Source organism: Lathamus discolor, unplaced genomic scaffold, assembly GCF_037157495.1.
Source record: "Lathamus discolor isolate bLatDis1 unplaced genomic scaffold, bLatDis1.hap1 Scaffold_70, whole genome shotgun sequence".
In the NCBI taxonomy this organism is placed as follows: domain Eukaryota; kingdom Metazoa; phylum Chordata; class Aves; order Psittaciformes; family Psittacidae; genus Lathamus; species Lathamus discolor.
In genome coordinates this window covers 1,252,997-1,280,725 of record NW_027069385.1, presented here as the reverse complement: position 1 = coordinate 1,280,725, position 27,729 = coordinate 1,252,997, and the positions used below count along the sequence as shown (strand labels likewise).

The following is a 27,729-nucleotide window of genomic DNA, read 5'->3' as shown; positions in this document are numbered from 1 at the left end:
CCACATAATCATCCTTCTGTGGTGAGTTAACAAAAGGATATGTGCTGTGACTGTGCCAAGGAACCTCCCAGACCAAAGGAAGCATGGGAACACATGTCTAGAGTAGCAATAATCAAATACAGCAGCCAAGTGAGCGCCCAGCTATGCAGGGGTGATTTAAACAGGGCTGTGCTGTATCTGCAGTAGTTGTCCAAGATCTTATTCAGAGTCTGCATAGAGAATTGTTTAATTTGACTAATTTCCCCTTTATTACAGTATAATTTTCTTTGCTGTGTGAAACTTTCATGTTTCTTTACAGCTAAAACCCATCTGATCTGAAGTGAGTTATATTTTCCTGAGGAAATAGGATGGATTTCTTGTCACTGTGGAGTCTACCAGTAACATACTATTTTTATGAATAGTGTGTTACAATCTGTTAGCTTGAAGAGCAGTAGTTTTTTTTATACAGAATATTACAGTTTAAATTGTTCTGAAGCCTGACTTGCCTTTGCAGAAATCAGGCAATTACTGTAATTCTGCTACTGAATATTAGTAGACAGTATAGAAAAAAACCTGCTGCTGACTTTGCTGAAAAAACTGGGAGAAGCAACCAGTTTGGGGCTGGGGGGTGGGGGGGCTGTGGGGGGTGGGGCATCAGGGTTCCTCTGAAGATGATAAAATGACAATCTGTGAACTTCTGCAGGGAATTTTCAGTGATGATTACAATGAGATAAATTCAGACATAGCCTAGGTGTGTAGCTGTTTCTCTACCTGCTCTCCTGGAAGGATGCAATCAGGATTTAGTGTTTCTGAAGACACTTACAAATACAGCCTGAAACTCAGGTGAGATAGTAACATGTATATTCAACTTCTAGGTGGGGTTTTGTTGGTGGTATTTTTTGTTTGTTTTTGTTTTAAACAAAATGATTTGTTTTAATAGATTGTTCTCTTTCACAGACTAATTGACACTGCTGAAAGGGCAGCTTTAAGACTTGACCAAAGAGTCTGGTTCACGCTAAAGTAGAGGCATAGCTTATAAACTGGTACCATGCAAATGGGTGGCAAATACAGAGCATAAGGGTGAACTGAAGAGCTTCACTCAAGAGAACTGTGGGGACAAAACCTGTCAGCTGAAAGGGTTCCCACAGCATCTCTCTGCTATCCCAATGAATGAGACAGGCTAGTGAAAGGCACAGACCAAAGAGCGAACTGAGATCAAATAAGAGGTGCTTGCAAATGATAAGTCTGTGCACTGCTGATACCTTGAAATCAAGTGATGATAGCCTTTTAAGTAATGTAAGGGAAAAAAACACTTGCATTATGAAGAGGTGGCTGCTAATGCCATGAGGCCTGGAACAGGCACTGGCACAGTGATACTGGGATGCCCTACCCATCTATCTGTGTGTACCCTTAATGGAGAGAGAAACCACCTACCCTGTGCTCATCCAAGACCCATGGACTGCAGTCATTAGTTCAGTCCTTGCTTCAGGGTCAGATGAGAGGGTTTTGTTCCTTATCCTGCTCCAGCTGCTCTGAGCAAAAACAGAGCTTCTGGTAGGCACCCCCATACACTGTCCTCACAGCATTTCCATACCTTAGCATTCTTTTCCCTTTTCTTAGCCTTCCTTTTTCCCACCATCTTTGTATCAACCTTTCTCCTCCCAATTTCCCCCCATGTAAACAACTCAAACCATAACTTTTTTTCCCACCTGCTCCTAGTTTTGCTTCATCCATTCCCAAATATGTGATTTCTGATCCTCTTACCTAAGCAATTTCGCCATTATATGGTATTACTGATGGTTACCTGGGTGTTGTTTGCCTTACAATATTCTATTCCCCCAAAGGTTCACAATACTCCCCTCCAATTATCTGTGGAGTCTGATGTTTTCTCAAACACCTCCCGCTTAACCACCTGTGAGATTCAGCCACCCCTGACAACTATAACTTTTGCTGGCTTCCCACGCAGCTACTTGTTATGTTCAGAAGTTTCTGGTGTCTTGTTCAGCAGATTTCCACCTCCTGCTCAACCACTTACCCTGAGCCAGGGCCTCCTCAGCAGCCATAACAATATGCCCACAGCAACTGATGTGAGCTGTTCTGGTCTAGCCCATTTCCCACTGCTTGAAGAAGGCTCAAAGTTCGGATGAGCTGTGATGGTGGCTGGCTGAAATCCTGAAGAACTTTTCTTCCATTCAACTCTCAGGTTAAGCATGTATCCTTGCAAGTTGGCTGATAATGGGAAAGCCATCTCATCGCCTCCTTAGTTTACAGAAGTAATTGTAAGACATATTTTGATATCAGTGATCTCGTTAGTCGTTGACTTGTCTGGTGGTTGGTTGTGATGGGTTTGTAACCTTCAGTTCTCTGGAGAGATGGACCATTTGTTTCCTTGTGGTTGATGTTTTGAATTTCTTCTATTCTCTGCAGGCATACATAGACCGCAATGTCTTCCACAAATTTATGATGAGCCTTTGTAACTTCACAAACCATCCTATCTGGCTGCACAGCAAACAAAACAACATGCAGTTGTGAAATACACTTGGTTTAGTTCTATCCCTAATGTACAGCAATAACTAAAAAAGGCAAAACACATGTATTTATGATTGATATCATAGCAGTTACCAGAAGACGGTATATTTTTCTGAATTTATAAAACCCCAAACACTGCCCACTCATTGCTTCTGCTTGCACAGTCCTCCTGTGAATTATAGTTAAACAACACCTCTCACTCAGGCTGATATCCATGGTGAATGCCTTTCAGTAACACGTTCTTGAAACAAACTTTTCCTTAACAATCTAGAAAACAGAGGTAGCCAAGTGAACAGTACATTCTGATTAACAGCGAGAAAAAGCCAACACAGAGAAATCTAACTTATGAGGTGACAAAAGCTATGCTTAATTGTGAAAGAGATTCTCTCAGATCTTTGGTATGGCCTCCTGCTGCTGTGCAGCAGGTAAATGGCATGGACATCCACTCTGATTTCCCTTTCCTAATTTAGCTCTGTTTCTGATATATTGTCATAATTTTCTTTCTTCCTCAGTAGTTTTACTTTTTAAGGAAGGACACCTAAACAAGCATTGCTGCATCCCTTATTCTCAGGCTTTTCTATTTCTAGCTTTGCTCACTGCACTCCTTTGTGCCTTAGATAAATATTCCAGCCTCTCTTGTGTCCTAGTTAGACGTAATAAAAGCACCAAGTAAAGATATCTTCAAATCTGGCACTAAGATGACTCATTCAAGAAGCGTTGTATCGCTAAGTCAAACCATGCAATCTGGTGTTGTGTTAAAGGGGCTCATGATAATCATGTGAGGAAAAATCCACCATCTATGCTAAAATTGTCTAACCCAAAGACACATTTTTACACACACACAAAAAAAGTGTCAGCTGTCTGTCGCATCTGCCTCTCATTGCACTCTACAAATGACAAGAGACACGAAACTCCTTCCCTTTCATTGCTGGTAGAACACTCCACACCCAACCCTCCCAGAGGGCTCATCGACTCTATGGCTTGACTTAATTCCAAGTTTTCTTTTTCCCAGATTTTCTTGATGTATTGACATACAGTTCCTTGTCGGCAGTCAGACAAATCTACACTTTGAAACTCTGCATCCTTCTTAGTCTTCCAAGTATGTAGGAAAAGTGGCATAACAGAACTAGAGTGTTCCCCATGCTCACTGAACACAGGACAAGAATCACAGAATCATAGAATCACAGAATAGTTAGGGTTGGAAAGGACCTCAAGATCATCTAGTTCCAACCCCCCTGCCATGGGCAGGGACACCTCACACTAAACCATCCCACTCAAGGCTTCATCCAACCTGACCTTGAACACCGCCAGGGAAGGAGCACTCACAACCTCCCTGGGCAACCGATTCCAGTGCCTCACCACCCTAACAGGAAAGAGTTTCCTCCTTAGATCCAATCTAAACTTCCCCTGTTTAAGTTTGAACCCGTTACCCCTTGTCCTGTCACTACAGTCCCTGACGAAGAGACCCTCCCCAGCATCCCTATAGGCCCCCTTCAGGTACTGGAAGGCTGCTATGAGGTCTCCACGCAGCCTTCTCTTCTCCAGGCTGAACAGCCCCAACTTCCTCAGCCTATCTTCATACAGGAGGTACTCCAGTCCCCTGATCATCCTCGTGGCCCTCCTCTGGACTTGTTCCAGCAGTTCCATGTGCTTTTTATGTTGAGGACACCAACAGAAAAAGCAACAGTCTTATTTGCTTTGCAGCAAACGGTATTTAGAAGTCTGACAGGTTCATGGCAGAAGATTAAAATCAGACATCTTATTTCCATTTACCTTAATATAGTGGACGGAATGCTGTGGTAAGACAGAGGTTGATCACTTGTGGTATCACGCATCCCTACATTAACAGACAGAGGAAGAGACAAACAATTCAGCATTTTAACAGCTTCACCTATTTGATTTTGTCTGCTGAGGCAAATCTACCAACAGCCCTTAGTTTAACAATTAAGGTGAGATGTAGCAGTAAATACAGCCAAACTTTGGAATAATTTGCCAAAGATATTAGCAGAAAATATATCTTAAAACCTCTTTAAGAACCAGGTTAGGTGAATATCAGGTTAGGTGAATAACCAGGTTAGGTCAGGAGTCTTTGATCCCAATATAAGACACGCAAGGGAAGACAGGGTTTGTCTTTCCAGTAAACTCACAGTCCCCCTTTCCCCTTCTACTTCCTGTGACCTTCTGAACAAATTATTTCATCTTGAAAAACTATCATATAATATCTGAGCTACCAAAGAGGTCTACAACAAGCAATGAACAGAAGAAACAAACCAATATGTTCCGAATGTTTAATTAAGGGCTAAGACTCTTTCTCTAACTCTGGTATTTTTTCTTTAGACCATCTTCAAGACATGAGGACCTCTGTTTTACCTTTTGAATGTAAGGGGTACCTTGAGGGTACTCCTCGATGAAGAAAGTCCAATATTAAGAAGTGAACATGAATATTCAATCCAGGTTTTCCATTCTTATACATTGTTCCTGACCAAAACAAAATAAAGGAGGACTTGTTTGAAAAATCATGGCAGTCAAGTGAAGTTCCTGACAACTGCAAAAAGGGTAATATAACTCCCATTTTCAAGAATGGGAAAATGGATGACCCAGGGCATTACAGACCAGTCAGTCTCCCCTCTGTGCCTGGCAAAATATTGGAGCAGATTCTCCTGGAAAGCACGCTAAGGCACATGAAAAACAACAGGGTGCTTGATGACAAGCCAGCATAGCTTCACTAAGCAAGAGTACTTACTCCACAGTAACAGTACACCCTCAGCCACAGCAAGAACGGCTTTGAGCATTTGCAAGTGAGCACAAAGATGAATACTGGAACCTTCAACTGAGTAATCTGTGAACAAGCAAACACCCCAACAGCAAGAAAACCTCGTTAGAAGTAGCTGCTAGAGTCAACAGAAACACAAGCTCCATACCCACTCCAGTTAAGCACAAAAGCCTGAAGCAAAAAGCAGACAACAGTTGAATCACGACAGCTGAGAGATGGGGATCTTGGGAATCCATTACCCCTCAGGACTGCCAGAGGAAGTGTCCTGATCAAGAGCAAATCTCATGGCATGTATTTTCAGGAAGTGGCCCTGAAATGGGGAAGGCCCCGGAGAAGCTCTCTCAGAAGTGAGACTTTTATTCCTGGAACAGAAACCTTTGTGACTATGCCATAACCAGATGAAAGGAAGTCTCCATCCACACGTATCTCCCCACGCGGCAGAGTAACAGAAGGTCCCTCATGTTATGCTGAGGCAGCAGGTACTAGCTGCCAGCCAAAGGAAGGATGCTATTCAAGCAGACCTGCAGCTCAGCCTCCACAGGGCGAATCTTGCACTGTCTTTCCTTTGAAAAGTCAATGCGGAGGGATTTGGACATATATAACAGCATCTGAAAACCCAAATGCATGCAGACACGTAATAAGGGAAGACTTCTGCTGCTATCCAGCCACCTCAGTCTGCGAGGGTACTGCACATCTGTGAAATACAAGTGGCTAAATGATCCTACCAACATCCCATTTTCCTGTAGTTCAACATCAGCCAGAATCTTCATGGATAAAACAACTCCCAGATCACAACTCTAAAAATACATCTGCAGGGCTCCAGAGGGCTTGAAGGTTGCTTCCCTGAGCTATAACATCCCTGTTGTGCTGGATGGAAAGCTTTACAGCAGCTCATTAAACCACAACTCCATCTGCTGCACAGTTCTGCCAACGTTTGTTTGATTTGGGAAACTTCCTTCAATTCACCATAAAGATTGATTCCCAAAGGAAACAAAAGAAAACTAACAATGTGCCTGTCTCCAGCCAAAAGTCACCCCCTTAGAGTTGAAAATTGGGCCATACAGTCACACTTTTACTCCTTTCTTCTGTGCTACAGTAACCAGAACTAAAATTCAGGTAAATGTGATTTAAGCAGCAAACCAAAGCCCCACTTGCCAAAATCACAGGCCAGAAAGTCTGAAGTAATTAGGGGGACACAGCCCAGTTCCATGCACACAACCACACCAGCTGCTTTGCCAGCAAAGCCTTGTGCTTCACACCTAGGCTTCTCCTGCATGTTTGTTCACAGCAGATGATATATAACACTTCTCTTCCTTTAAAACCTACCAACCCATCCTTGTTTGGGCACTGCTAATGGGTCACTGGGACCAGCCCAGCTGAGCTGGGTCAGACTGACCCCTACACAGGGAGCACAGATCCAGCCCCAGGCTGCCACCAGACACTGGCAAAGGCTCTGCCAGTGGCAAAGAGGAACATCATTTCCTTGTGCAACAGCTTCACTGCATTATTACAAGAAAATGTTTTTCACAATTACATTGAAAAAAACCCAGATGGTTTGGAACACATGTTAGTACTCCATGCAACACAGAAACAGTTCAATGCCGTGTTATAGCATCCACCTCCTTCTGCAGAGCTGAGAGAATGCTACTTCTATTCTCTTAGTGCCACTCTCTTCTGTTGAGAAAGCTTTTTGGAAAGATTGCATCTCATCTGTACATCCACAGCACCTACCAAAATCCAATTCCCATCTCATGCCAAGCCTCTGCAACCCAACAGCAAGAGAGGGATGTCAGAAGAGCACCTCTGACACATGAACAAGGACAGGGGAATACTGTGCCTGCTTTGGCAACGCAAGTATCAGCAAAGGAAGCAAAATTGTGGCTCACCTTGTAACAGGAAAGAAACAGCAGCTCCCACTGTCCAAAGCTGCTCTTCACACAGAGCAGGGGGACACTGGACAAGGTGAGGATGTGTTGGCACTTGAGAGCCACCTACAAACTGCACTGACCACTGCAAGCAAGAACCTGGAGAGCTGCTGCAGCTGCAGGCCCAGCCTGTGCGGCTTGTCCCACAGAACACGAGTGCAGCCAAACACAAGGTCCAGCCTGGGCTTACTTTTAAAGTAACTTTTCCTTTTTCCACCCTTATTTATCAGGGATTCCCAAGTCCTACCCAGATAAGACAAGTCTCAAGAGCTCTTGTAATATTATTTATGAATTATAATCCTTTTCAATAGACAAGATTTAGAGAAGAAAGATTTGAAGGAAAGGGTGAAGTGTCCCTGTGACAAATCCAGATTTTAATGCTAGAACTAGTTGCCAAGCAGTTAAAGGATATTTATCAAAGCTTGTTTTAAAATGTAGGCTCACACTGAATTCTGAGCCACAGCAGCAGAGATCAAAGCCCAGCACAGCCAAATGAGCTCTTGCAGATGAAAGCAGTGTTCCTATAGGAATCTTTCACACATTAAAAGTTCCAGGAAGTTTTTGGAGAGCTCTAAACCTCTATTATCAGTTTTAGTTGATTTTAAATCTGACGGTTAAGTACCCCAGCCTCATGCAGGTAGCTTAAAATACAGCTAACAATTCTTGGAGACTCCAAGAAGTTTCTGCCTGCAACTCAAAGTTGCAGACAACCCTTTTTCTGTAAGCCTTATACCTTAAGCACCTTATATCTTAACACTCACTGCCTCATTTCAAATAGAACTTCACCAGAAGTTTCGTCATCCAGTGTCAGCAAGGTTTGATCTTCCACAGCCCTCACATGCTCACAAAGGGGGTGATGGACACTCCCAGTGCTGGTGAACAGTTTCCCATTCAATGGCTTTTCAGGCAAGAGAGCCAAAGGGGATCAGGAAACATCCTCCGTGGCAAATGCACACAAAAGGAAACAAACCTCTTGACCATATATTGTTTCCTGTAAACCCCATCTCATTCTTGCTCTCTGTCCTGGGTTTACCAGGAGTCGTTTTGCTCCTTCTTAGTAACTGGTGCAAGCTCTGTGTTTTGACTTCCAGCCTGGGCAGAGAGCTGATAACACCTATTGTTTTTAGTTGTTGCTAAGTAATGTTTATTCTGGCCAAGGACTCTGCGAGTCTCATGCTCTGCTGGGGACGAGGGGGGCCGGGGGAAGGCGGAGGCAGGGCACCTGACCCAGGCTGGCCGGGGAGGTGTTCCATACCACAGCACGTCATGCCCGGAGAGGTAACTGGGAGTTACCCGGAAGGGCACGCTCTCTCTCTTCGGGGGGGTCGAACTCGTTCGGCGGTGGTATCGTATTCTCTTGTTATTTTCTCTTATCAATATTATCATTGGTGGTAGCAGTAGTGATCTGTGTTATACCTTAGTTACTGGACTGTTCTTATCTCAACCTGTGGGAGTTACATTCTCCTGATTCTCCTCCCCATCCCTCCGGGAATGGGGAGGGTCGGGGGGGGGGGGGGGGGTGAGTGGACGACCTGTGTGGATTGGTTTAAACCACGACACTCTCTCACACACAGACACACAACCCCCACCCCCCCCACCCCCCCTTTTTTATTTACATTGCAAATGTGACTCTCAGCATCACTAAACTTCTTGTTTGGGAAACCAAGAACATTAATCTCAAAACTGTGTCAAGAGAACATGCCCATTTGATTGCTTCCCAGCCCATCAACAGAAAATTAGGGTATTATCATCACTATTACTCATGCCTGCAGTTTAGAAATACAAAGGTTAATAAAGCCATTTCATTCCCTGGGAACAAGTCTAGATTGATCTGTCTTTCCAGTCCATCAGTCTCCCAGCTGTGGGAGACAATCCACCTGAAGAAACGGTATCCCTGTGATTAACAGCAGTCCTGCAGGCCACAGACACACCCATTAGATTTCATATTTGGTCTGATAAATACATTCCAGGGGAGTAACTTTGGAGGACAGGGAAAACGTGCCACAACTGTAGAAGTCCACTTAGTTACTAAATTCACTAAGAACCACCATTGCCTTCTCCTGGTGCATAAAAGCCATTTGGAGAATAGGTACTAGGCCTAGAAATAAGCAGCTGGAAGGGTGGTAAATGCAGAGAAAGCCCAGACCTTCACCCACCTACTTCTGCATCATCCATCTCTGCTTGGCACCACAGCCTTGGCTCACCAGGCATCCAACAGAAGCAGCTTCAGACCTCCCCAGGCCTCCTCCAGGCCGCAGTCCTATCACCCACTGAACTTCCACCCCCAGCTATTCCCCTTCATGAAACCACAGGCATTATCTGCACTCACATCAAAGTCTGGGTCCAGCTCAGAAACCTGACCAGCATCATCTGCCACTATATCCCCTGCAGCAAGTTCCAAAAGTTGAATTAGTTGGCAAACAAAGGGCTGGCTTTTAGCAGCTCTGAAGCAGTCCCCACCACACAGTACGTGATTTGGTAAACCAAGGGTGGGATTTACTTTTGTATCAGCCACCATTTTATGTATTTGAATGATTTCCTGTTGCCACCCAACCTCCTGCCAATTTTTGTGCTCAGACTCAGTGTGCAAAAGGCACCAGCACCTTCAACTGTGCACCTGCACCTTCAGGAGCTCTTTGAAACTCCACCTCTTTCCCAAGGGAGAGTAGCTCCCCGAGAGTAGTTCCTAAGTAGAATAGCTACGACTGACAGGAAAAGAGCTTCTGGCATTCACCTTGAACTATTGAAGTCATCTGCCTCACCCAAACGACTGCAAGAACCCAGCATCTGTCTCAAGCCCTTTGATGATACTTCATGAAGTGCAGTGAAGCACAGGGAAAAAAGCAGGAGAACAGAACTCAGCCTTGACTACCATCAGGTCAGGCAACAGGAGATGAATGCAAAATTAAATTAAGATCACCTGCAGAGATGTGAGGAAACGTTTATTACATAAAACTCCACAGCTTCACTCTGCCAGCCCATAAAAAGCAGGACAACAAGGAATTCTGTTGTGACTGTACATCTGTCTTATCCACGAGTGATTTTCACTAGAGGCACTACTTGCCTGCAGAAGAGATCAAAGCTGGACCCTAAACTGCTGCAAACTAACCATATTGCACAGGCAGAACCTGCTATTCCATCTCCTATTTGCAGAGGAGTTAACAAACACCACTGACATCCACAGAATCTCTGCTCAAAACTGTTTAGGAACATTTCAAACCCAAGTAACTTGGTGTATGAAGAAGCACCTGATACAACCCTGAAGTGCACCGGTTCTCTTGAAACTTGTTAGCTTGTGTGTGGATAGTTCAGCTACAAAAACCCAAAGCATTGCCTGTGCTGGGAGGGATTACTGCAAGACAACAGATGGTGTCAGACTCATTTTACATAGTTCAGCATTCTGCAGGAGGAAAAACGGCTGAAGGGACAGGGCAGCTCATGTGGAAAAGTTCTTGTTGCACAAACTCATGCCACTAAAGTGAGGACGTGACTTAAACTGAGATTTAAACAACTAAATCTCCTTGCCTGGGAGCACGAGAGCCTGATCATGATAAATTACTTTCATAAATGCAGATCATCCTGCTCTTTCATGTCAAGTCTTCATTTATTTTAATTATAGTAAATAACTGCACCTATGGGGCCATTTTACAGTTCAAGTGTTTGCATAAACCTGGTGCAGGTCAACACGCACATTCCCTGGGAGATTCGACGCCCAGACACGGTCATTCCTCCTCCAGCTAATGAAGGACGGCCGGCAGCTTGGGCTCCTTGGGATATACCTACAGACCTAACTCCTGTCATTGCCCCACTCAAGAGAACTGAGGACTTACATGAAGTCACCGCTGGAAGCCCTTTCACCTCTACTTACTCTGGTTACAAAAGTATGAAACTAGAAATGTAGATTACAGCTAGGCTCATCAGCCATGCAGAACAGGAATAGAGGAGCCAGGAATGAGAAATACATCCTTTAAAGCTTCAAAACTAACCCAAAGTTCTAGACATGACTAGAGCAGTGGCATCAGTGACACAGAAAGGATGATCCATGGCTTTAGGGCCTCCTGTCTCACCAGCTGATCACAGGGCATATACAAAAGGGCCAGAACACTTCCATGCACAAGAGTGTACTTCCAGTCCCTCAACACCTGCACTCTCAGGATTTCACCATTTGCAGAAGCAAGAGGGCAGCATCCAGCTGCACACGAGTGTCTTTGCGTGGCAGCACTTGTCACCGACCACTGGTGACGAGTACACACAGGCAGGAGAGGAGAAAGGACTACAGCGCAGCCACACAGGGAGAGATTGAGCCCTTCTCCCTCCAATCGGTTCATCTTCTTGTGCAAGCTGCAGTGCACCAGGTCCATACAAGCTCAGGCGCAGGAGCTCTCACACAGCAGCCTGCCCTGCCCCACATCACTGGGGCAACTCTCCTCACAGAGCTTGTTACAAGCAGTGGGGAGGATTTTACCTCCTTTCCCCTCCCTAAGGTCAGGAACAGAGATCCCGTGCTCTCTTCCAGAGCACGCAGCCTCCTGTGATCTAAGGCCTGGACTTCGCAGAAAAAGCTGTGAGAAGTCCACAGTGTAGAGCCATGCAAGACAAGGAAGGTGCAGTTACAGACAGAGGTAGGTTTGTTGAGGAAGGGGTGGAGAGCAGCTCAAGGATGCACAGGGAAAGACCCACCACAGAAAGATTGCTAAGGGGGAAATAGTCAGCAGCTGGCAACAGTCATCCCAGGTCCCTCCTGGTCACACCCTTCCCATCCCAACTGCCAGCTGCTCAGCCAGCAAAAAGTGCTGGGAACACAGGAAGGTTTAGCCTAGTACCGATGCGTATTCTCACTCCTTCCTCTGTGCTAACCAGATAAAGGAGTCTGATGTATTCTGTTGGCAGACTGCACACAGAAAATGAAACATGAACAGACCCACACAGGAAGGGAGACAGCAACACCCTGGCATAAAGCAGCATTATGGTTGTCTGCCAGGCTCAGCACAGGTCACATCAAGCTCCCACAGGCAGATTTGTGTTTAGACACTGGACTGTGAATCACAGCAACAGAGATGGATATTCAGATCTGAACAGTGGAAGTCATTTTCCCTCTGACTCACAATAAAAGGTTACCACTGCAGTATTTGCTCAGTGAACACGTCCCAGTTAGCCAGGAAGTATATCCAACACACCTCCAAGTTTAATCTTGTCTGGGGACAGGTTCTCCAACAGCTCCTACTTTACTCTCCCTTTAACTAAATCCAACCAATTCAAATCCAGCAAGCGTATTTTAATCAATTCAACTGACAAAGACCCAATAGTTCCACACTCGCTGTAACAGCGGTACCTTTGCTCCCTTCATGTGCCTCATGATATTGCCAGGATCTTCAACATCAAGGACAGAACTTGCCCCTCCAGCTTCCTCAGCATCAGCCTCCTCCTCACTACTGCTTTCAAACAACTCTTCTGCCTGTGTAAGAGATCGGACAAAAATCCAAATGAGAAATGTATTTGAATGTTAAACATTAGATCTTCATCTATGCTAAACAGTGAAATCAGCTCTCACACTCGGAAAAGATAGTGAAAAACAAGGAACAGTCTACCAATAACCTGTATAATGTGTACAAGATGAATAGACACCAAAGAAAGCCCCAGGTTTAAATGCAAGAGTTCAGTAGCAACAGACTGCCTGAAGCTCAGCCCAGCTTTCTTGCCTCCAGATTATTCCCTTTACCTCATGCGCCCATCTGATCCCATGACAGGCAATTGGAGAAGTCAGACTCCCACTGTGTACTGTGATCATCCGGAAGGATAAAGCCCTTCAACTCCCCCAAGTGCCCCTTGGCGTCTGATGAACAGGGAGTAAAAGATCTGCTTTCCAAGTGAAACTCTTCACACAGCAGAAACATCGTCTCCCTTTTTGTATGCAGGCAACGTACAACAGCAGAGCACTGGTGGAACAGCAATGCTTATTCCTCTTGTTCCTGCAGCAAGCAGCACCCTCAAACCCACTCAGACAGAAGAGACCTTGTTTTCCTACAAAATTCAACATGGCCATCATAGTCATTTCCAACTCGAAGCAAACGCCTTGCCGGCAGGATTCAAGTGCCACAGCACCTCTGGGTCTTGCATTATAGAGCAAGAAAGAGGATTTCTTATTTAAGCCTGCAATCAACAAACACTCCAGAAGACACACAGATGATTACAGACACACATTCAGAGCAAATACAGGACTTGCTCAGATAACACTCCCCCAGCTGCCTTTGGAAAAACCTTGGGATTCAGGCAAAGCACCTAAATTTCCCCAAGCTGAAATGGAAGTGGGTTAACTGCTCACAGAGAACTAAACGTAAACTTGGCCATGAGACAAAGCAAATGCTCTGAAAAGAGCCCAGGCTGGCTCCCTGCAGCACGCATCACAACATATACCCCCCCCCCCCCACTCAAGAGGAAGACTCCCTCATCATACATGCCATACATGCCATCTAGCCTAGGTCCATCAGCCATCATTAATTCTTCGGTCCTTCTTGGGTGGCTTATTCTAATTGCTATCTGCCATGGGATCTCATCCCTCTTCCCCCTCTGCTCCAGAAAAAAGAGGTATCAAGCTCCCAAGGAAACCCTCTGGACTGTAGGAGAAAGGAGAGAAGTGAAACAGTGCTACAAGGGGTACTAAACCAGAAATAAGGTCCCACTGATTTGGGCTTTACCTCGGTATTCTCATATTCTGATGCCCCCTGTTCATGATCTGAACTCTCCCTGCTCTGCTTCCCTGGAGATTTGCACTTCCCTTTCTTGCACTTCCCAATGCAGGGCTTCTTCTCCCCTCTGCAGAGGGCCTGAAGCCGACTGAGGAACTTGGCTTTCCAAGCTTCAAAGTCAGTCTCAATGGTGCCATGCTTGCTCTGGGCCACGTTACAGTCCCCCTCAGCACGAGTCATGATCTGGCTGGCGCTGAGCATCCACAGCCACCTGTCAGTATTTCTTTCAACCTGGGATAAGATCAAAGTTAGAGGGAAATTAAATGAAGGCCAAGTTAAACAAAGCAGGCAACTAAGAAAGCAAGGACCAAGCCTGGAAAGAGGGCTGCACAGGACTGCAGGACTGGCACTTCTGGACTCTCCCTCACCTGCCGGCTCAGAGCACACACAGTCTGAACACCACCACACCTGGATTAGACATTACAAAAATAATGCTTCCCTGTGAGGGTGCCGAGGCGCTGGCACAGGGTGCCCAGAGAAGCTGTGGCTGCCCCATCCCTGGCAGTGTTCAAGGCCAGGTTGAACACAGGGGCTTGGACCAACCTGCTCCAGTGGAAGGTGTCCCTGCCCATGGCTGTGGGTTGGAACTGGATGAGCTTTAAGGTCACTTCGAAACCAAAGCATTCTATGATTGAAAACACCTCTGCTATCAAAACCCATGTGGTAGGAAGTGAGCTCTGGAAACAAGCTCCGTTATGCTATGCTTGGTCAAAATTGCCACATACCTAACACATTTCCTGTGGCTCCAGTTACACAAACATAACAACCACGTGACAAGTCGTGCCATTTTTCTGACCAAGATGAAACTCACTACAAGGCTCAGATACTGCTGCATGCCCACTTCTATGGGCAACCTGTGCCAGCGGCTCACCAAAATCACAGGGAAGATTTTTTTCCCTATTGGCCATTCTCAGCCTCCCGTCCATCAGGTTAAAGCCATTCCCCCTTGTCCGGTCCCTGCAGCCCGTTATGCAAAGCCCCTCTCCAGGTTTCTCATCAGACCCTTTAGGCACTGGGAGCTGCTCTAATGTCTCTGCAGAGCCTTCTCTTCTCCAGCCTGAACCAGAGCAGCTCTCCCAGCCTGACTCCAGAGCAGAGCTGCTCCAGCCCAGGCAGCATCTTTGTGGCTTGATCCAACAGCTCCACATCCCACGTGTTGTTGCCCCAGAGCTGGATGCAACAGAGGGAGGGTCTCACCAAAACAGAGTAGATGAGGGGAACCACCTCCCTCAACCTGCCGGCCACACTCTTTTCGGTGCAGCCCAGAATGCCATTAGCTTTCTGGGCCAATTCTCACACAAACTACCAGTAACGGGCAGGTATGTAGCATTTATGATAGCTCAGCCTTTCAGAGGAGCAGAAGTCAAAGAATGGTGCACAGGAGATACTTACTGTGTTGTAATGATCAACATACACAGAGTTTCCCAAGCCAAGCACAGCATATCTCGGGCCCTTCAGATAGGCTTTCCCTAAGCGAAAGTCATTTGCAGCCTCTTCTAACCACCTCCAGAACCAGGCTGCACTCTCGGTTGGCTGCTCATCTGTGTAGGTAGCCACCAAGAACACACAGATGTTCCGGCTGGTTGTCTAAGAACAGAAACAGAACACAAGAGAAAAGATCACTCCATTTTTCTGAGCACTTTAGGAAGAGAGCTGGAACATGCGGGCACCCGAAAGAAGTCAAAAGATGAGATTTTTCCTGACTGGTTGAATAGTTTTTGGTGCAGGAAGCTGCAGGTGATAATCCCAACAGTGGTGGATGGCCATCCTCCCTGCAAAGCCATCTTAAATTAACCAAAAGAAAACAAGCTCTCTTTCCCCTGCTTAATGGAGTGGTAAAACAGAACGGGACACCTACCTTAACCACCCCAATCAACAGCTTCCAAAACATGCTCTTGCAACCATAACGCCCCCCATACATTGAAAAAGCAATTATCAATATTGACAGAAGAAAAAGCCACCAAGGATTCCCCAGCTCAAATACTGCTCACAAGAAGTTTCTAAGTCTAAAAGCTGCAGAAGAATCACCATCTACTTACTCCAGGTTTGAACCCTTCCCAGGCGGACACTGTCACAGACAGAACAGGGGCCCTGGTGCAGACACTGTCCACTACTCACAGCTGAGTTACAGAACTGGCTTGTACAAAGCCATGCTCAGCATAACACGTCCTACACGAGCCTTTCCTCACTACTTTCAGCATTTAGCTATTTGTTGCCAGGGACTAATGGACTGCACTTGCTTCCATGAAAGGAAAGCAAATTTCAACACACAGCTTTGGGGATTTCCAGGAGAACTGGAGAGAAATACAAGACAACAGCCTTCACAACCCCAGGGAAAGCTTGCATTTATTATTGCCATTTATAACATACCTACCTCCCCTAACAAACAATTGTCTGGATCATAGTCTCCCATGCTAATGACTTCCACTGGCACATTAAAAAAAGCCACAGTTCTGGATTTCCGAAGGGCCAACTTTGGCCTCTTCAGTCAACTGCTAAGGGAAGTCTCATGGGAAAGTGTACTAGGCGGTAAAGGGGCTCAAGATAGTTGGTTAGCATTCAAGGACCGCTTCTTCCAAGCTCAGGATCGGAGCGTCCCAATGAGTAGGAAGTCAAGTAAGGGATCTAGGAGACCGGCGTGGTTAAACAAGGAGCTGCTGGGCAAACTCAATTGGAAAAGGAGAATCTATGGATTATGGAAGGAGGGGCTGGCCGCTTGGGAGGAATATAGGACAGTTGTTAGAGGATGTAGGGAGGCAATTAGGACAGCTAAGGCCTCCTTGGAACTCAATCTTGCTAGTCGGGTTAAAGACAATAGAAAGGGCTTCTTCAAATACATAGCAAATAAAACTAAAACAAGAGGCAATATAGGCCCACTGCTGAACGAAGTGGGTACCCTGGAGACAGAGGATATAAAGAAGGCAGAGGTGCTGAATGCCTTCTTTGCCTCTGTCCTTACTCCTGCAGACTCTCCCCAAGGGCCCCGGATTTCTATAGCTCCAGAAGGAGTCAGGACAAAGGAGGAGTTTGCTTTGGTAGATGAGGATTGGGTTAGGGATCAGCTATGCAAACTGGACATCTGTAAATCGATGGGTCCGGATGGAATGCACCCACGGGTGCTGAGGGAGCTGGCGGAGGTCATTGCTAGGCCACTCTCCATCATCTTTGGTAAGTCGTGGGAAACGGGCGAGGTGCCTGAGGATTGGCGGATGGCAAAGGTCACACCAATCTATAAGAAGGGCAAGAAGGAGGACCCGGGTAATTATAGACCGGTCAGCCTTACCTCCATCCCTGGAAAGATGATGGAACAACTTATTCTTGACTCCATCACTAGGCATATCAAGGATGAGGGGGTCATTAAGAACAGCCAACATGGTTTTATGAGGGGGAAGTCATGTATGACCAACCTTATAGCCTTCTATGAGGAAGTGACTAGGTGGAGGGATGATGGTAGAGCGGTAGATGTAGTTTTTCTTGATTTCAGTAAGGCATTTGATACTGTCTCCCACAGCATCCTCATAGATAAGCTAAGGAAGTGTGGGCTTGACGATCAAGTAGTGAGGTGGATCGAGAACTGGTTGAAAGGAAGAAGGCAGAGAGTTGTGGTCAATGGCGCAGAATCTAGCTGGAGGTCTGTGACTAGTGGAGTTCCCCAGGGGTCGGTGCTGGGACCGGTGCTGTTTAATATTTTCATCAATGACCTGGATGAGGAAACTGAGTGCACCATCAGCAAGTTTGCTGATGACACAAAACTGGGAGGAGTGGCTGACACACCAGAGGACTGTGCTGCCATTCAGCGAGACCTGGACAGGCTGGAGAGTTGGGCGGGGAGAAACTTGATGAAATTTAACAAGGGCAAGTGTAGAGTCTTGCATCTGGGGAAGAACAACCCCATGTACCAGTACAGGTTGGGGGTTGACCTGCTGGAAAGTAGTGAAGGGGAAAGGGACCTGGGGGTCCTGGTGGATAGGAGGATGACCATGAGCCAGCAATGTGCTCTTGTGGCCAAGAAGGCAAATGGCATCTTAGGGTGCATTAGAAAGGGAGTGGTTAGTAGGTCAAGAGAGGTTCTCCTCCCCCTCTACTCAGCCTTGGTGAGGCCGCATCTGGAATATTGCGTCCAGTTCTGGGCCCCTCTGTTCAAGAAGGACAGGGAATTGCTTGAAGGAGTCCAGCGCAGAGCCACAAAGATGATTAAGGGAGTGGAACATCTCCCTTATGAGGAGAGGCTGAGGGAGCTGGGTCTCTTTAGCTTGCAAAAGAGGAGACTGAGGGGTGACCTCATCAATGTTTACAAATATGTGAAGGGTAGGTGTCAGGATGATGGAGCTAGGCTTTTTTCAGTGATATCCAGTGATAGGACAAGGGGCAATGGGTGTAAACTGGAACATAGGAAGTTCCACGCTAACATCAGGAAGAACTTCTTTACTGTAAGAGTGACAGAGCACTGGAACAGGTTGCCCAGGGGGGTTGTGGAGTCTCCTACACTGGAGATATTCAAGGCCCGCCTGGACATGTTCCTGTGTGATGTACTGTAGGTTACCCTGCTCTTGCAGGGGGGTTGGACTAGATGATCTTTTTAGGTCCCTTCCAACCCTTGGGATTCTGTGATTCTGTGATTCTGTGATTAAAGGAAATAACTGCTTCAGCAAGAGCTCTGGCAAATCTCTGAAAAAAGAAACAGAGACTGTGACCAAGTGCTACAACCCAGGTACCTCAAAGGTCAAACAGCCCTGCTGTGCCCAGAGACAAGACTTCTCCCAGCACAGCAAGAATATACTGGCTGGAAGAAGAGAATCACATGAATTTTATGATTAATGAGTTTATATTTACACACACAAACGAAACATATTATAGAAGCTGGGCTTCTATAATACTCTTAAAATAATAAAATAATAAATAATAAATAAAATAAATAAATAATAAATAAAAATAAAATAAATAAATAATAAATAAAAAATAAATAAAATAAAATAATAAAATAATAAAGAATAAACTTTAAGCTTCCCCACATGCATACCCCACATGAAGGCAGTAGTAAAGCTCTTATTTTTATATACTTTTCACTTATCTTTCCTGTTGGGCAACAACTTCTTATGACCTAAGGAACTCTGATTTTTACACACTGTAGTGTTTCTAAGGCAAGCAACATACTCGAAGCTCAACATTTCAACTCAACATCACGCACATGGAAAAAAGCACCTTATACCTTTGCTGTGCCAGTCTGAGACCCATAGAAAACCTTTACCCCCGCAACATACACCTCCTTTCTCTGTGGGGTGGCACGCCCATTGACTAGCTTGTCTTCTATCCCTTTAGAAGAAGCAGGATTCCCAGTGGGTTTTTCACCCTGTGGAACAAGCACTGTGTCGCGTTCCATCCCTTTTCAAAGCGATGGCAACCCCATTTTTCCCAAAAGCATTGAAAATTCCAGTCCTCTGACCAGACTCTCAGCACCATGCAAATGGAACAAAGCATTTGAGTGTCTCTCACCCTACACAGACACACAAGTAGCTATCTCCGAACTAAGCCACGCTACAACACGCTCATCTCACACACTGCTGACATAACAAGCTCCAGCTGAAGCCAAGAACTTCCCAACTCATGCAGCAGAACTTCACTCACCTGAAGGAGAAGGATTTAAAATCCCGAGTAGCCTAATCCCACTCTGCTCCCCAAACCAGCACAACCTTATCATTAACATCACAGGCAAAGGAAGAACACCGTGCAGAAGCAGAGTGATTTGCCTGAAGTGACAGAGCAACCCAGGCTGACACACTCCCTCAGTAACAAATGGGAAGCGTTCAGCTGAGCTCTGCTGTAACAGCAGAGCAAAGAGGGCGTTCAGCTACCCACAGACATAAAACAACCCAGACTGAGGATTACAACCACCAGACACACTGAACTACAGCTGGCACGTGCAACAACCCAGGTGGGCCCACAGTGAAGTAGCACATTTCACTGCACCAGGGGCTGCCTTTCCCCAGCAACTGCTCACTTCCACACACGGATTTTTTTGACTCTTCTCAAAGCACTTACATGCTCTGTCACCTTCTTCTGGGGTTTGGAGGTGGAGAACTGAATGATAATCCAAATGCTGATCCCAAGAGCAACCGCAGAATAGACGTAAAGCCTGTGCAGCCGTAAGGACTCCAGGCAAGTAGAGAAGAAGCTCCACATGTCCATTGAGACATCTAAATCTAAAACAGATCACGCATTTAGCAAGAGTGGATTCTACCAGCACAAACTGAGAATGAACACAACAAACCCAGCCATCCCACACCTGCAGGCTCAGGCCAGCGGCCTGATGCCAGGCGCTGCAAAAAACAGCCTTTGTCTAAAAGCAAGGCACTACAAGGAGCCTTCACCTCCTCAGAGGTGCACCAGCTGAGCTCCACCTCTGCTTACACTGTCCTGGGGAATCTCTGGCTTCTCCTCAGAGAGCACCAGTTTTGCTACAGGCAAAGGCAGAAAACACTTGATCTGTGCAAGTGTCTGAAAGGAAACAGTCCCTGGGAAACATCCAGGGCATCATCCTGGCCTTAGTTTTGCACAGATCCAACGCCTGCAGGTCTCGAGCTACAAAGCTCCATGGCAAGGGGCAAATCACTTCCAAGTGCTCGCTGCTGAGCACAACCCTTGCTCGGACACCTGAGGTGCCACGCTGCTTACGAGAGCTTTGACGCGCTTTCGAGGCCAGCCCAAAACCTCGATTCAGGCCGCAGCCCTGACGGGAAGCCCTTCCCCAGCAGCACTGAACCTCCCAAGGAGCAGAGCTGGGAGCGCTGCGGCTCCCCCAGCGAACCCCTCGAGGGGCGCTCCGGGAACCGGCAGCACCCCGGGAACCCCGCTCCCCCCCCGCGCAACCCCTGCAGCTCCCCACGGAACACCCCCCCCTCCCCCGTGCCTCACCGCCGATGGAGCTGTCCCCCCGCCCCTCACCCCTCTGCCTGCCCCACACCTGCCCCTCCGCACGCACCATTGCCTCCTGCTCCGAGCTCGCCCAGCACAGGGCACCACGGCAGATCCTCACGCAGACCTCTCGTCCCCTTGCCCCGAAACCACCTCACGGCTGCTACCCCACACCCGGCCCTTCCCCACCAGAACACCCTCCCCGCTGCAGCTCCCTGCCACACACCCCCGAGCTCCGGCACGGCCAAGCCCGGCTCCGCCACTCCCGCTCCCTCCCGGCCCCCGCCCGGCCCCCGCACGGACACCCGCCCCCCTCCGCTCCGCTCCCGCGGCCCTCACCGCCACACAGCTCCCGCCTGCGGCCGCCGCGCGCCCTCTCCCCGCGGATAGAGCCTGCGGAGCCACAGGGAGGCGGGGAAAGCGCAGGGACGGCCACAGAGGAACCACGGCAAAGCGGAGCCAGCCAATGACAGCACAGCGCTGGGCGGCCCCGGCCAATGGGCAAACGGCGCGGGGCGGGCCGGAGCGCAGCCGCCCGCCCGTGGGGCAGCCGCGGCCGCGTCCCGTCCTGCCCGCCCGCATGGGGTCCGCCCCCCGCATGGGGCCGTGGTGCGGGGGAAGCGCTTCGAGATCGCCGCTACCGCAGCAAAGCCCTGGGCAGGGGCAGGGGCAGGGGCAGGCGCAGCGCAGCGCAGCGCAGCGTGAGGGCCGGCCGGCGCTGCCAGGGCCGGGCGCGGCTCCGGTCTGTGGGGGGGATCCGGTGTGAAGACGTGGCTGTGGCGGGGGCAGCGCCGGGTGGGAGCGGTTGTGGAGCCGAGGAGCTGGCGAGGCCCGAGGTGCGGGGAGACGGTGGGAGGGGGGCCCGGAATGAGGGGGCCGGGCCCCGTCTCTGCTGCCGGCAAGAAACCGTGCTGGGAGGCAGCGCCCGGGGTGGAACGGGGAGCATCAAGTTCTGCCTCCTGGCACAGCTGCACAGCCGAGGCTGGATGAATGGCTGTGCGTCTCTGCCCTTGTTGCAGTCTGCTTCTGTTAGCGGTGTTCTGCTGTTGCTCTGTTCTTGTTAGGCTGGTGTTGATCTGTTGGTGTTACTCTCTGCTTGTACCACAGTTGTCTCATTGGGTTTTTTACTACCGTTTTAGTATTGTTTTACTGTGAATGTGCAATCGTCCCTCGCTCACCTTCCCCCTTTTTATGTCCCCACTTCAAATAAACAGTCTGTGTTCACAGCTGCCTTCCCCGTGTTTCATTCCTGGGCCAGAGCGCAGTGCTGCTTCCCAGCACCCTCTACTTGTGGGTACTGGCTTCCCCCGTCCAAGCACAGCTGTGTGGTCGAACAACAGCTATTACTATTTGTATTATTATTACGATTCATTATTATTTCACTGGGTTTTCTCCACTTTGGCTCTGCTTTGAGCAGTGGCAATTTCAGAGCACCTGTGGTGCTCCCCAAGCCCAAGGATGGCAGCAGCATCCTCCGGATAGCTGGGAGAGGGCAGGCAGGGAAGGTGGGGGCAAGGCGCAAGCAGGATGGGGCAGCCGCAGGCTGCACGTGCAAGAGCTCCTGCCCTTGCGTCACCGTTTCCTTTGAGTCACCTGCAGCTCCCCTGGCATCTGCTCCCAAAACGCTCCCTTGAGCAGCCGCCGAGGACCTGAGCCAGCCCCAGTGCTACAGCTGTGCCCACTGCATGGGAGCACTGGGCAGGGGAAGAGGGGAAACCAGAGGGCTGGAGATGGAGCCCTGCCTCCCATGTGCAGAGCATGAGCATTCCTTGCAAGGCCCCTTGGAAATGGCGGCACAGCAGCAGCACCCTCCTCTGTCCCCAGCTCTGAGCAGAAAGACCTGAAGGAACATGAGGGCTGCATGTCTCAATACCACACATTTGTCCCCAGCAAGGACACCCTAGATTACAACACGTGCCAGTGCTGGGCTGTCCCCTGAGAGCTCAGAAGGAGCCTGCAAAGCCCTTATTAGCTGTAAAGACCAAAGCTTGCTGTGGCTGCATCAAAACCCAACCAGTTCTAAGCACAGCTTTCCCCTGAATGTCAAGCGCGGCGCTCGGCAGCTGCTGAGATCAGAAAAGCGGTCATTTGCCTTGGGTTTATTTTCCATGGGGATTCCCCGTGTGCCCGCGCTCCCTCCCGGGAAGTCGGGTGCCCCTGAGCTGCCCCGTGGGCGTCATGGCCAGGGAGATGCTCAGGGGAATCGTGTTCTGTGTGGTCCATGTCAGTGTCCCTGCCATGGTGCGTGCCTGGTAGGTGTCCTGGGTTCAGCAGTAGCAGCCATTTTTCTCCTTCTTAGTAGCTGGTGCAGTGCTGTGTTCTGATTTTTGGCCTGGGAACAGCGCTGATAACGCCGATGTTTTCAGTTGCTGCTCAAATGTTTGGTCTGGCCAAGGACTTTGTGATCCTCATGCTCTGCCAGGGAGGAGGGGAGGCCGAGAGGAAGCAGAAGCAGGACACCTGACCCCAACTGACCAAAGAGGTATCCATACCACAGCACGGCATGGCCAGGAGGTAACGGGGAGTTACCCGGAAGGGTTAGGGACTGCAGGGTTGGAGGAGGTATCGGTCGGTGCTCGGCTGGGGGGCGTGGGGCGAGTTATCGGTCGGCTGGTGCTGAGGTGTTGTATTCTTTCCGCTTGTTACTTCCTTTATCATTATTATTACTGGTGGTAGCAGCAGTGGTTTGTGTGATACCTTAGTTACTGGGCTGTTCTTGTCTCAACCCGTGGGAGTTGCATTCTGTCTGATTCCCCTCTCCGTCCCTCCAGGAGTAGAGGGAGGGAAAGAAGCGGGGGAGTGAATGGACGAGTTTTGTGGTTGAGTTTAAACCACGACAGTTGGGCACAGCGGGGCTGTGGAAGCTGCAGGCACAGAGGCGAGGGTGGGCTCAGCACAGGGGTGGCCCAGGGCCACTGGCTGCCAGGCCCGCGGGTGGCACGGGGCTGTCAGTAGCAGGCAGGTGGAATGGCAGGGCCGGTGGAACAAGGCCACGAGCTCGAGAACGCGGCCACTGCCGAGGGGCCGGGGCACGGCTCCCGCAGTGCATTCCGGGCCGGTGGCCGTTGCTGCTGCGGTCGGAAGCGATGGCGCTGCCAAGTCCCTGGCGCTGCCCCTGGCGCTGGCCGTCGGCGCTGCCACTGGCAGTGATGCTGACCTGCCTGGCGCAGGGATTGCTGCTGGGAGTGGCGCTGGGCGCGGGGGGTGCCTGGGTTGCGCTGCGGTCCCGCCCGCCTGCCAGGCACCCTCCAGCCTGGTTCGTGCCCCCCCCCCCCGTGCCCTCCCTGACTTCTCGTTCTCCCCTACAGGCCGAGCCTCATTGCCCACTTCCCACCTCCATGGGCCCAGGCCTACCGGTGCCCGACCTTCAGCAGGGCAGGTAACGGCCACCCGGCCACAGGAGTCGGCCCCAAGGACAGGGCCCTGACCCACACCACCTGCCTCGGGTGAGCGCGGGGGTAGGATGTGGGTGGGATAAGGACACGGGTGGCCCAGGGACACTGGCTGTCAGGGCTGCAGGTGGCACAGGAACACTGGCTGTCAGGGATGCAGGTGGCACAGGGGCACGGATGGGATAAGGACATGGGTGGCACAGCTATGGCGGTGCTGGGCCAATAGCTCTGCCTGTGGTGCTGCCCTGCCTTCTTGTGCAGGGGTCACTGCTGGGAGCAGTGGGGTCCTGGTGTGCAATATGGTCCTGCCTGCCCGCAGGCTCCTGCTCCCATGGCCTCTAATGACGGCTCGGCTGCGCCTGTGCTGAGAGCACCCGGTCCAGCCGCTCCTGCCTTGAGCCGGTGCGGGGGGAGGACGGGATCGGGTCCTCCCGCCGCTAACGCCGGCGCTGACCGTTGTGTCCCCGCAGAGCCCCGCCGCCGACCGTGCACCGCCGGTTCCCGCTACCGCCGCACTGGAGCCCCAGGACCAGTTTCCCACCGGTACGCTGGGACCGTCGGATGCCCAGGGGCTCACCATGGGCCCGACGCCCAGCCCCGCTCCGCAGCCCAGCGCGCAGCTCTTTGCTTCTCCCCACTCTGCAGGGGGGACACCTCCAGGGAAAGGGGAACACAAAATCTCTGCTGTGCTGACAGCTTTTCAGGCGGAGGCAGCAGCACGCCTGGGAGCCCTGGGTTCCCACTTGGATGCAGGTCTCCTCAGCACCTGCTGAGCTGTAATAAAACACTGCTCCCATCCTGGGCTGGGCTTGCAGATGTGGGAGTGGGCCGTAGTCGTGGCTGACAGAGCTCTGCAGCTGTGCAGGGAAAGGTTTTCTCCAGGGTGGGTCAGTAGGGAAGGGTTTGCTGTGTCTGGGCCAGCAGTGTCCTCCCTCCCCATCGCCTCGCTCATAAAGAGCCTGGAGGCTGCTTGCTCCTAGAGCGGATCCAGTTTGGGGTGCTCAGACTTTGCCCTCCATGGACGTTCTGGAGGGGAGTTGAGCAGCGTTGGAGCAAGAGAGGCTCTGGGCTCTTTAGCCAGTGCCTGGGAGATGGGATTTACTCTACGGTGATGAGGAGAATGGGAGGCTGTGCTCCCCAGAACCAAATTAGTTACTGCTGGTCTCCTGCTGTGTTCCAGGAGAAGCGGATGTGTGTGGGGGGGTCCCCACAGTCCTGCAGAGGAGTCTGCTGTGCGGTGCCAGAGTGGACAGGAAGGTAATGTACTGCTCATCCGGCGAGCGCCCGCTTGTCGGTGCCAGCTGGGAAGAAAGCGTTCACCTTCCCAGCCATCCCAGTACCGCAGTCCTGCGCTCCACCAGAGCGGGGATGCTCCAGGCCCCTGAGACCTGGCTGCTGGGCCACCCAGCTGTGGGGAAGCCCTGGTGTTGTGCTGATCAGCATCCCTGCAGCCTTGTTCCCCTGCGGTGCTGTGGAGCAGCAGGACAGGGTGGGTCCGACCAGGGCCCTGTGAGCAGCAGCGGCTCCCAGCCGGCATGTTGGCTCTCGTCCGGCTCTCAGGGCAGGGGGCCGACCCTAACTGGCTCTCTCCCGCTTGCACAGGGAACAGGAGGTGCGACGATGGAGCCGCGCGCCAGTGACAGCGCCCAGGGCTGTGCAGGTGGAGGAAGGTGAGTGCAGGTGGGGCCCAGCTCTGTGCCACGGTTGGCTGGGCCACTGGTGCGGGCCAGCTGTGGGACACGAGGTAGCTCAGGTCTGCAGGTGAGATGAGCTTGAGGTGTCCCCTGGAAACTAGGAACGTGCTGGCCCTGAGGCAGTGGTGTTTTCTCCCGTGTGCCCATTGTGGGTAGGGTCCCGTGGCACAGTGCGAGATGCGGCCATGTCTGGCGGTTTGTGTGGTTTGTGGTTGGGGTGGGCAGCGGGCAAGGAGCGTCTGTGGCGGTGGGAAGGGGCCGCTGGCCCGTGGAGCCCCAGCGGGCTCTTGGGACAGCTTCCCCGTGGATCTGCTGTGGCCAGGTGCTGCCCCAGGGCATCGCAGCCTTGCCTGTGGCTTAAGGCCCTGTCCCTGGCTCTGCCCTCCAGGACGGGCATCCAGAGAGGAGTGAGAAGGGAGAACCCCCTTGGTGCAGGCCAAACACCCCTGCTGGGAGCTGCTCCTGACTTGTCTCCTCCTGTAGCTGTTGAGAAGCCTGAGCAGAAGTGGCGGCAGTCCCCGAGCCCACCACCCTCGCCAGAAAACGGAAGGCCACGCAGGAGGAGCATCTGCCTGCTGGTGCCGTGGGATAATGAACCCCTGCTGCTGGTTCGTTGCTGTCTCGAAGCCTCTTGTGCCCTCGGCTGGGGACAGAATGTGCCCAGTGCAATCCCTGCAGGGCTGGGGGCAGGCTGACCTACCTGCCTTGGAGCAGGAGCTCTCGTCCTTGGCTGGGTGGGAAGTGATGCTCTCCCCTGCCCCGGTGTGTGGTGGCTGTGCATGGCTGTGCTGCCCGCTGCCGGAGCAGGTACTGGCTGGGCAAGGATGCTGTGCCCTCAGCGCCAAGCCGGGGACCAAACGAATGGGGACCAGAGCTCTGCGGTGGCTGTGGCAGAACCACGGCTTCCCGGCTCTGGCGCCAGCCTGCTTCCACACCTCCTCCAGAGTGGCTCTGCCGGCTAGCATCAGGATAGAAAACCAGGCTGCAGTGCTTTTACCTCATGATTCCAGGAAAAGCAACCACTAGTTCCCTTCAGACACCCATCAGAATAACATTAGCAGAAAAATTAATGTGATAATGACTCTCTGAATGGGTGAAAGTTTAGAGTGTGGAATCACATCTATTTTATGCCAAGAAGCTCATCCTGCAGCCAGGAAAAGAGGCTATGCCGGTGCCCAGCAGCACCACAAGTGCCCATTGGGTGCCAAAGGAAAACGAGAGAGGGGAAATAAAAGAAGAGAAAATGTCTTGTAAATAAACAGGGAATTTCTCCCCCTCTGCTGCACTCTGGGGAGACATCCCCCACCCCCGCCCCTCGCCACAGTCCTGCATCCAGCTCTGGGGCAACAGCACAAGAGGGACATGGAGCTGTTGTAACAAGTCCAGAAGAGGCCACGGAGATGCTGCGAGGGCTGGAGCAGCTCTGCTCTGGAGCCAGGCTGAGAGAGCTGGGCTGGGTCAGCCTGGAGAAGAGAAGGCTCCTGAAGGGGAGACCTGAGAGCAGCTCCAGTGCCTAAAGGGGCTGCAGGAAACGTGGAGAGGGGCTTGGGACAAGGGCCTGTAGGGCCCCATCCTTGGCAGTGTTCAAGGCCAGGTTGGACGCAGGTGCTCGGAGCAACCTGCTCAGGTGGAAGGTGCCAGGGATGGGGCAGCCACAGCTTCTCTGGGCAACCTGTGCAAGCGCCTCAGCAGCCTCACAGGGAAGAGCTGTTAGAACCACAACAGGAAGTCTAAACCTTGCTCCTAATAGTAGTGGACAAAGAGGACTCTTGTCTCTTA

General features: G+C 50.5%; 1 protein-coding gene across 1 annotated transcript; it reads right to left on the bottom strand.

The window, feature by feature from the left end:
- Positions 1-823: 823 nt before the first annotated feature.
- Positions 824-21,285, bottom strand: LOC136006821 (S-adenosyl-L-methionine-dependent tRNA 4-demethylwyosine synthase TYW1-like). The gene is made up of 6 exons (XM_065664894.1): positions 21,204-21,285; positions 19,992-20,152; positions 15,345-15,539; positions 13,902-14,183; positions 12,539-12,661; positions 824-2,478 (listed from the first exon to the last, which is right to left on the bottom strand). Exons 2-6 carry the CDS (start codon positions 20,136-20,138, stop codon positions 2,245-2,247), a joined length of 981 nt encoding a protein of 326 aa, XP_065520966.1. The 5' UTR covers positions 20,139-20,152; positions 21,204-21,285; the 3' UTR covers positions 824-2,244.
- Between the last annotated feature and the right edge of the window lie 6,444 nt (positions 21,286-27,729).

Bases quoted from the DNA above. Each gene is read 5' to 3' on its own strand.
- LOC136006821 (XM_065664894.1), bottom strand. From the start codon at position 20,138: ATGGACATGTGGAGCTTCTTCTCTACTTGCCTGGAGTCCTTACGGCTG. The intron at 14,184-15,344 runs GTAAGTATCTCC...ATCTTATCCCAG, and splicing joins ATGTTGATCATTACAACACA to GTTGAAAGAAATACTGACAG. The intron at 2,479-12,538 runs GTACCGCTGTTA...TTTGCTGTGCAG, and splicing joins GGCACATGAAGGGAGCAAAG to CCAGATAGGATGGTTTGTGA.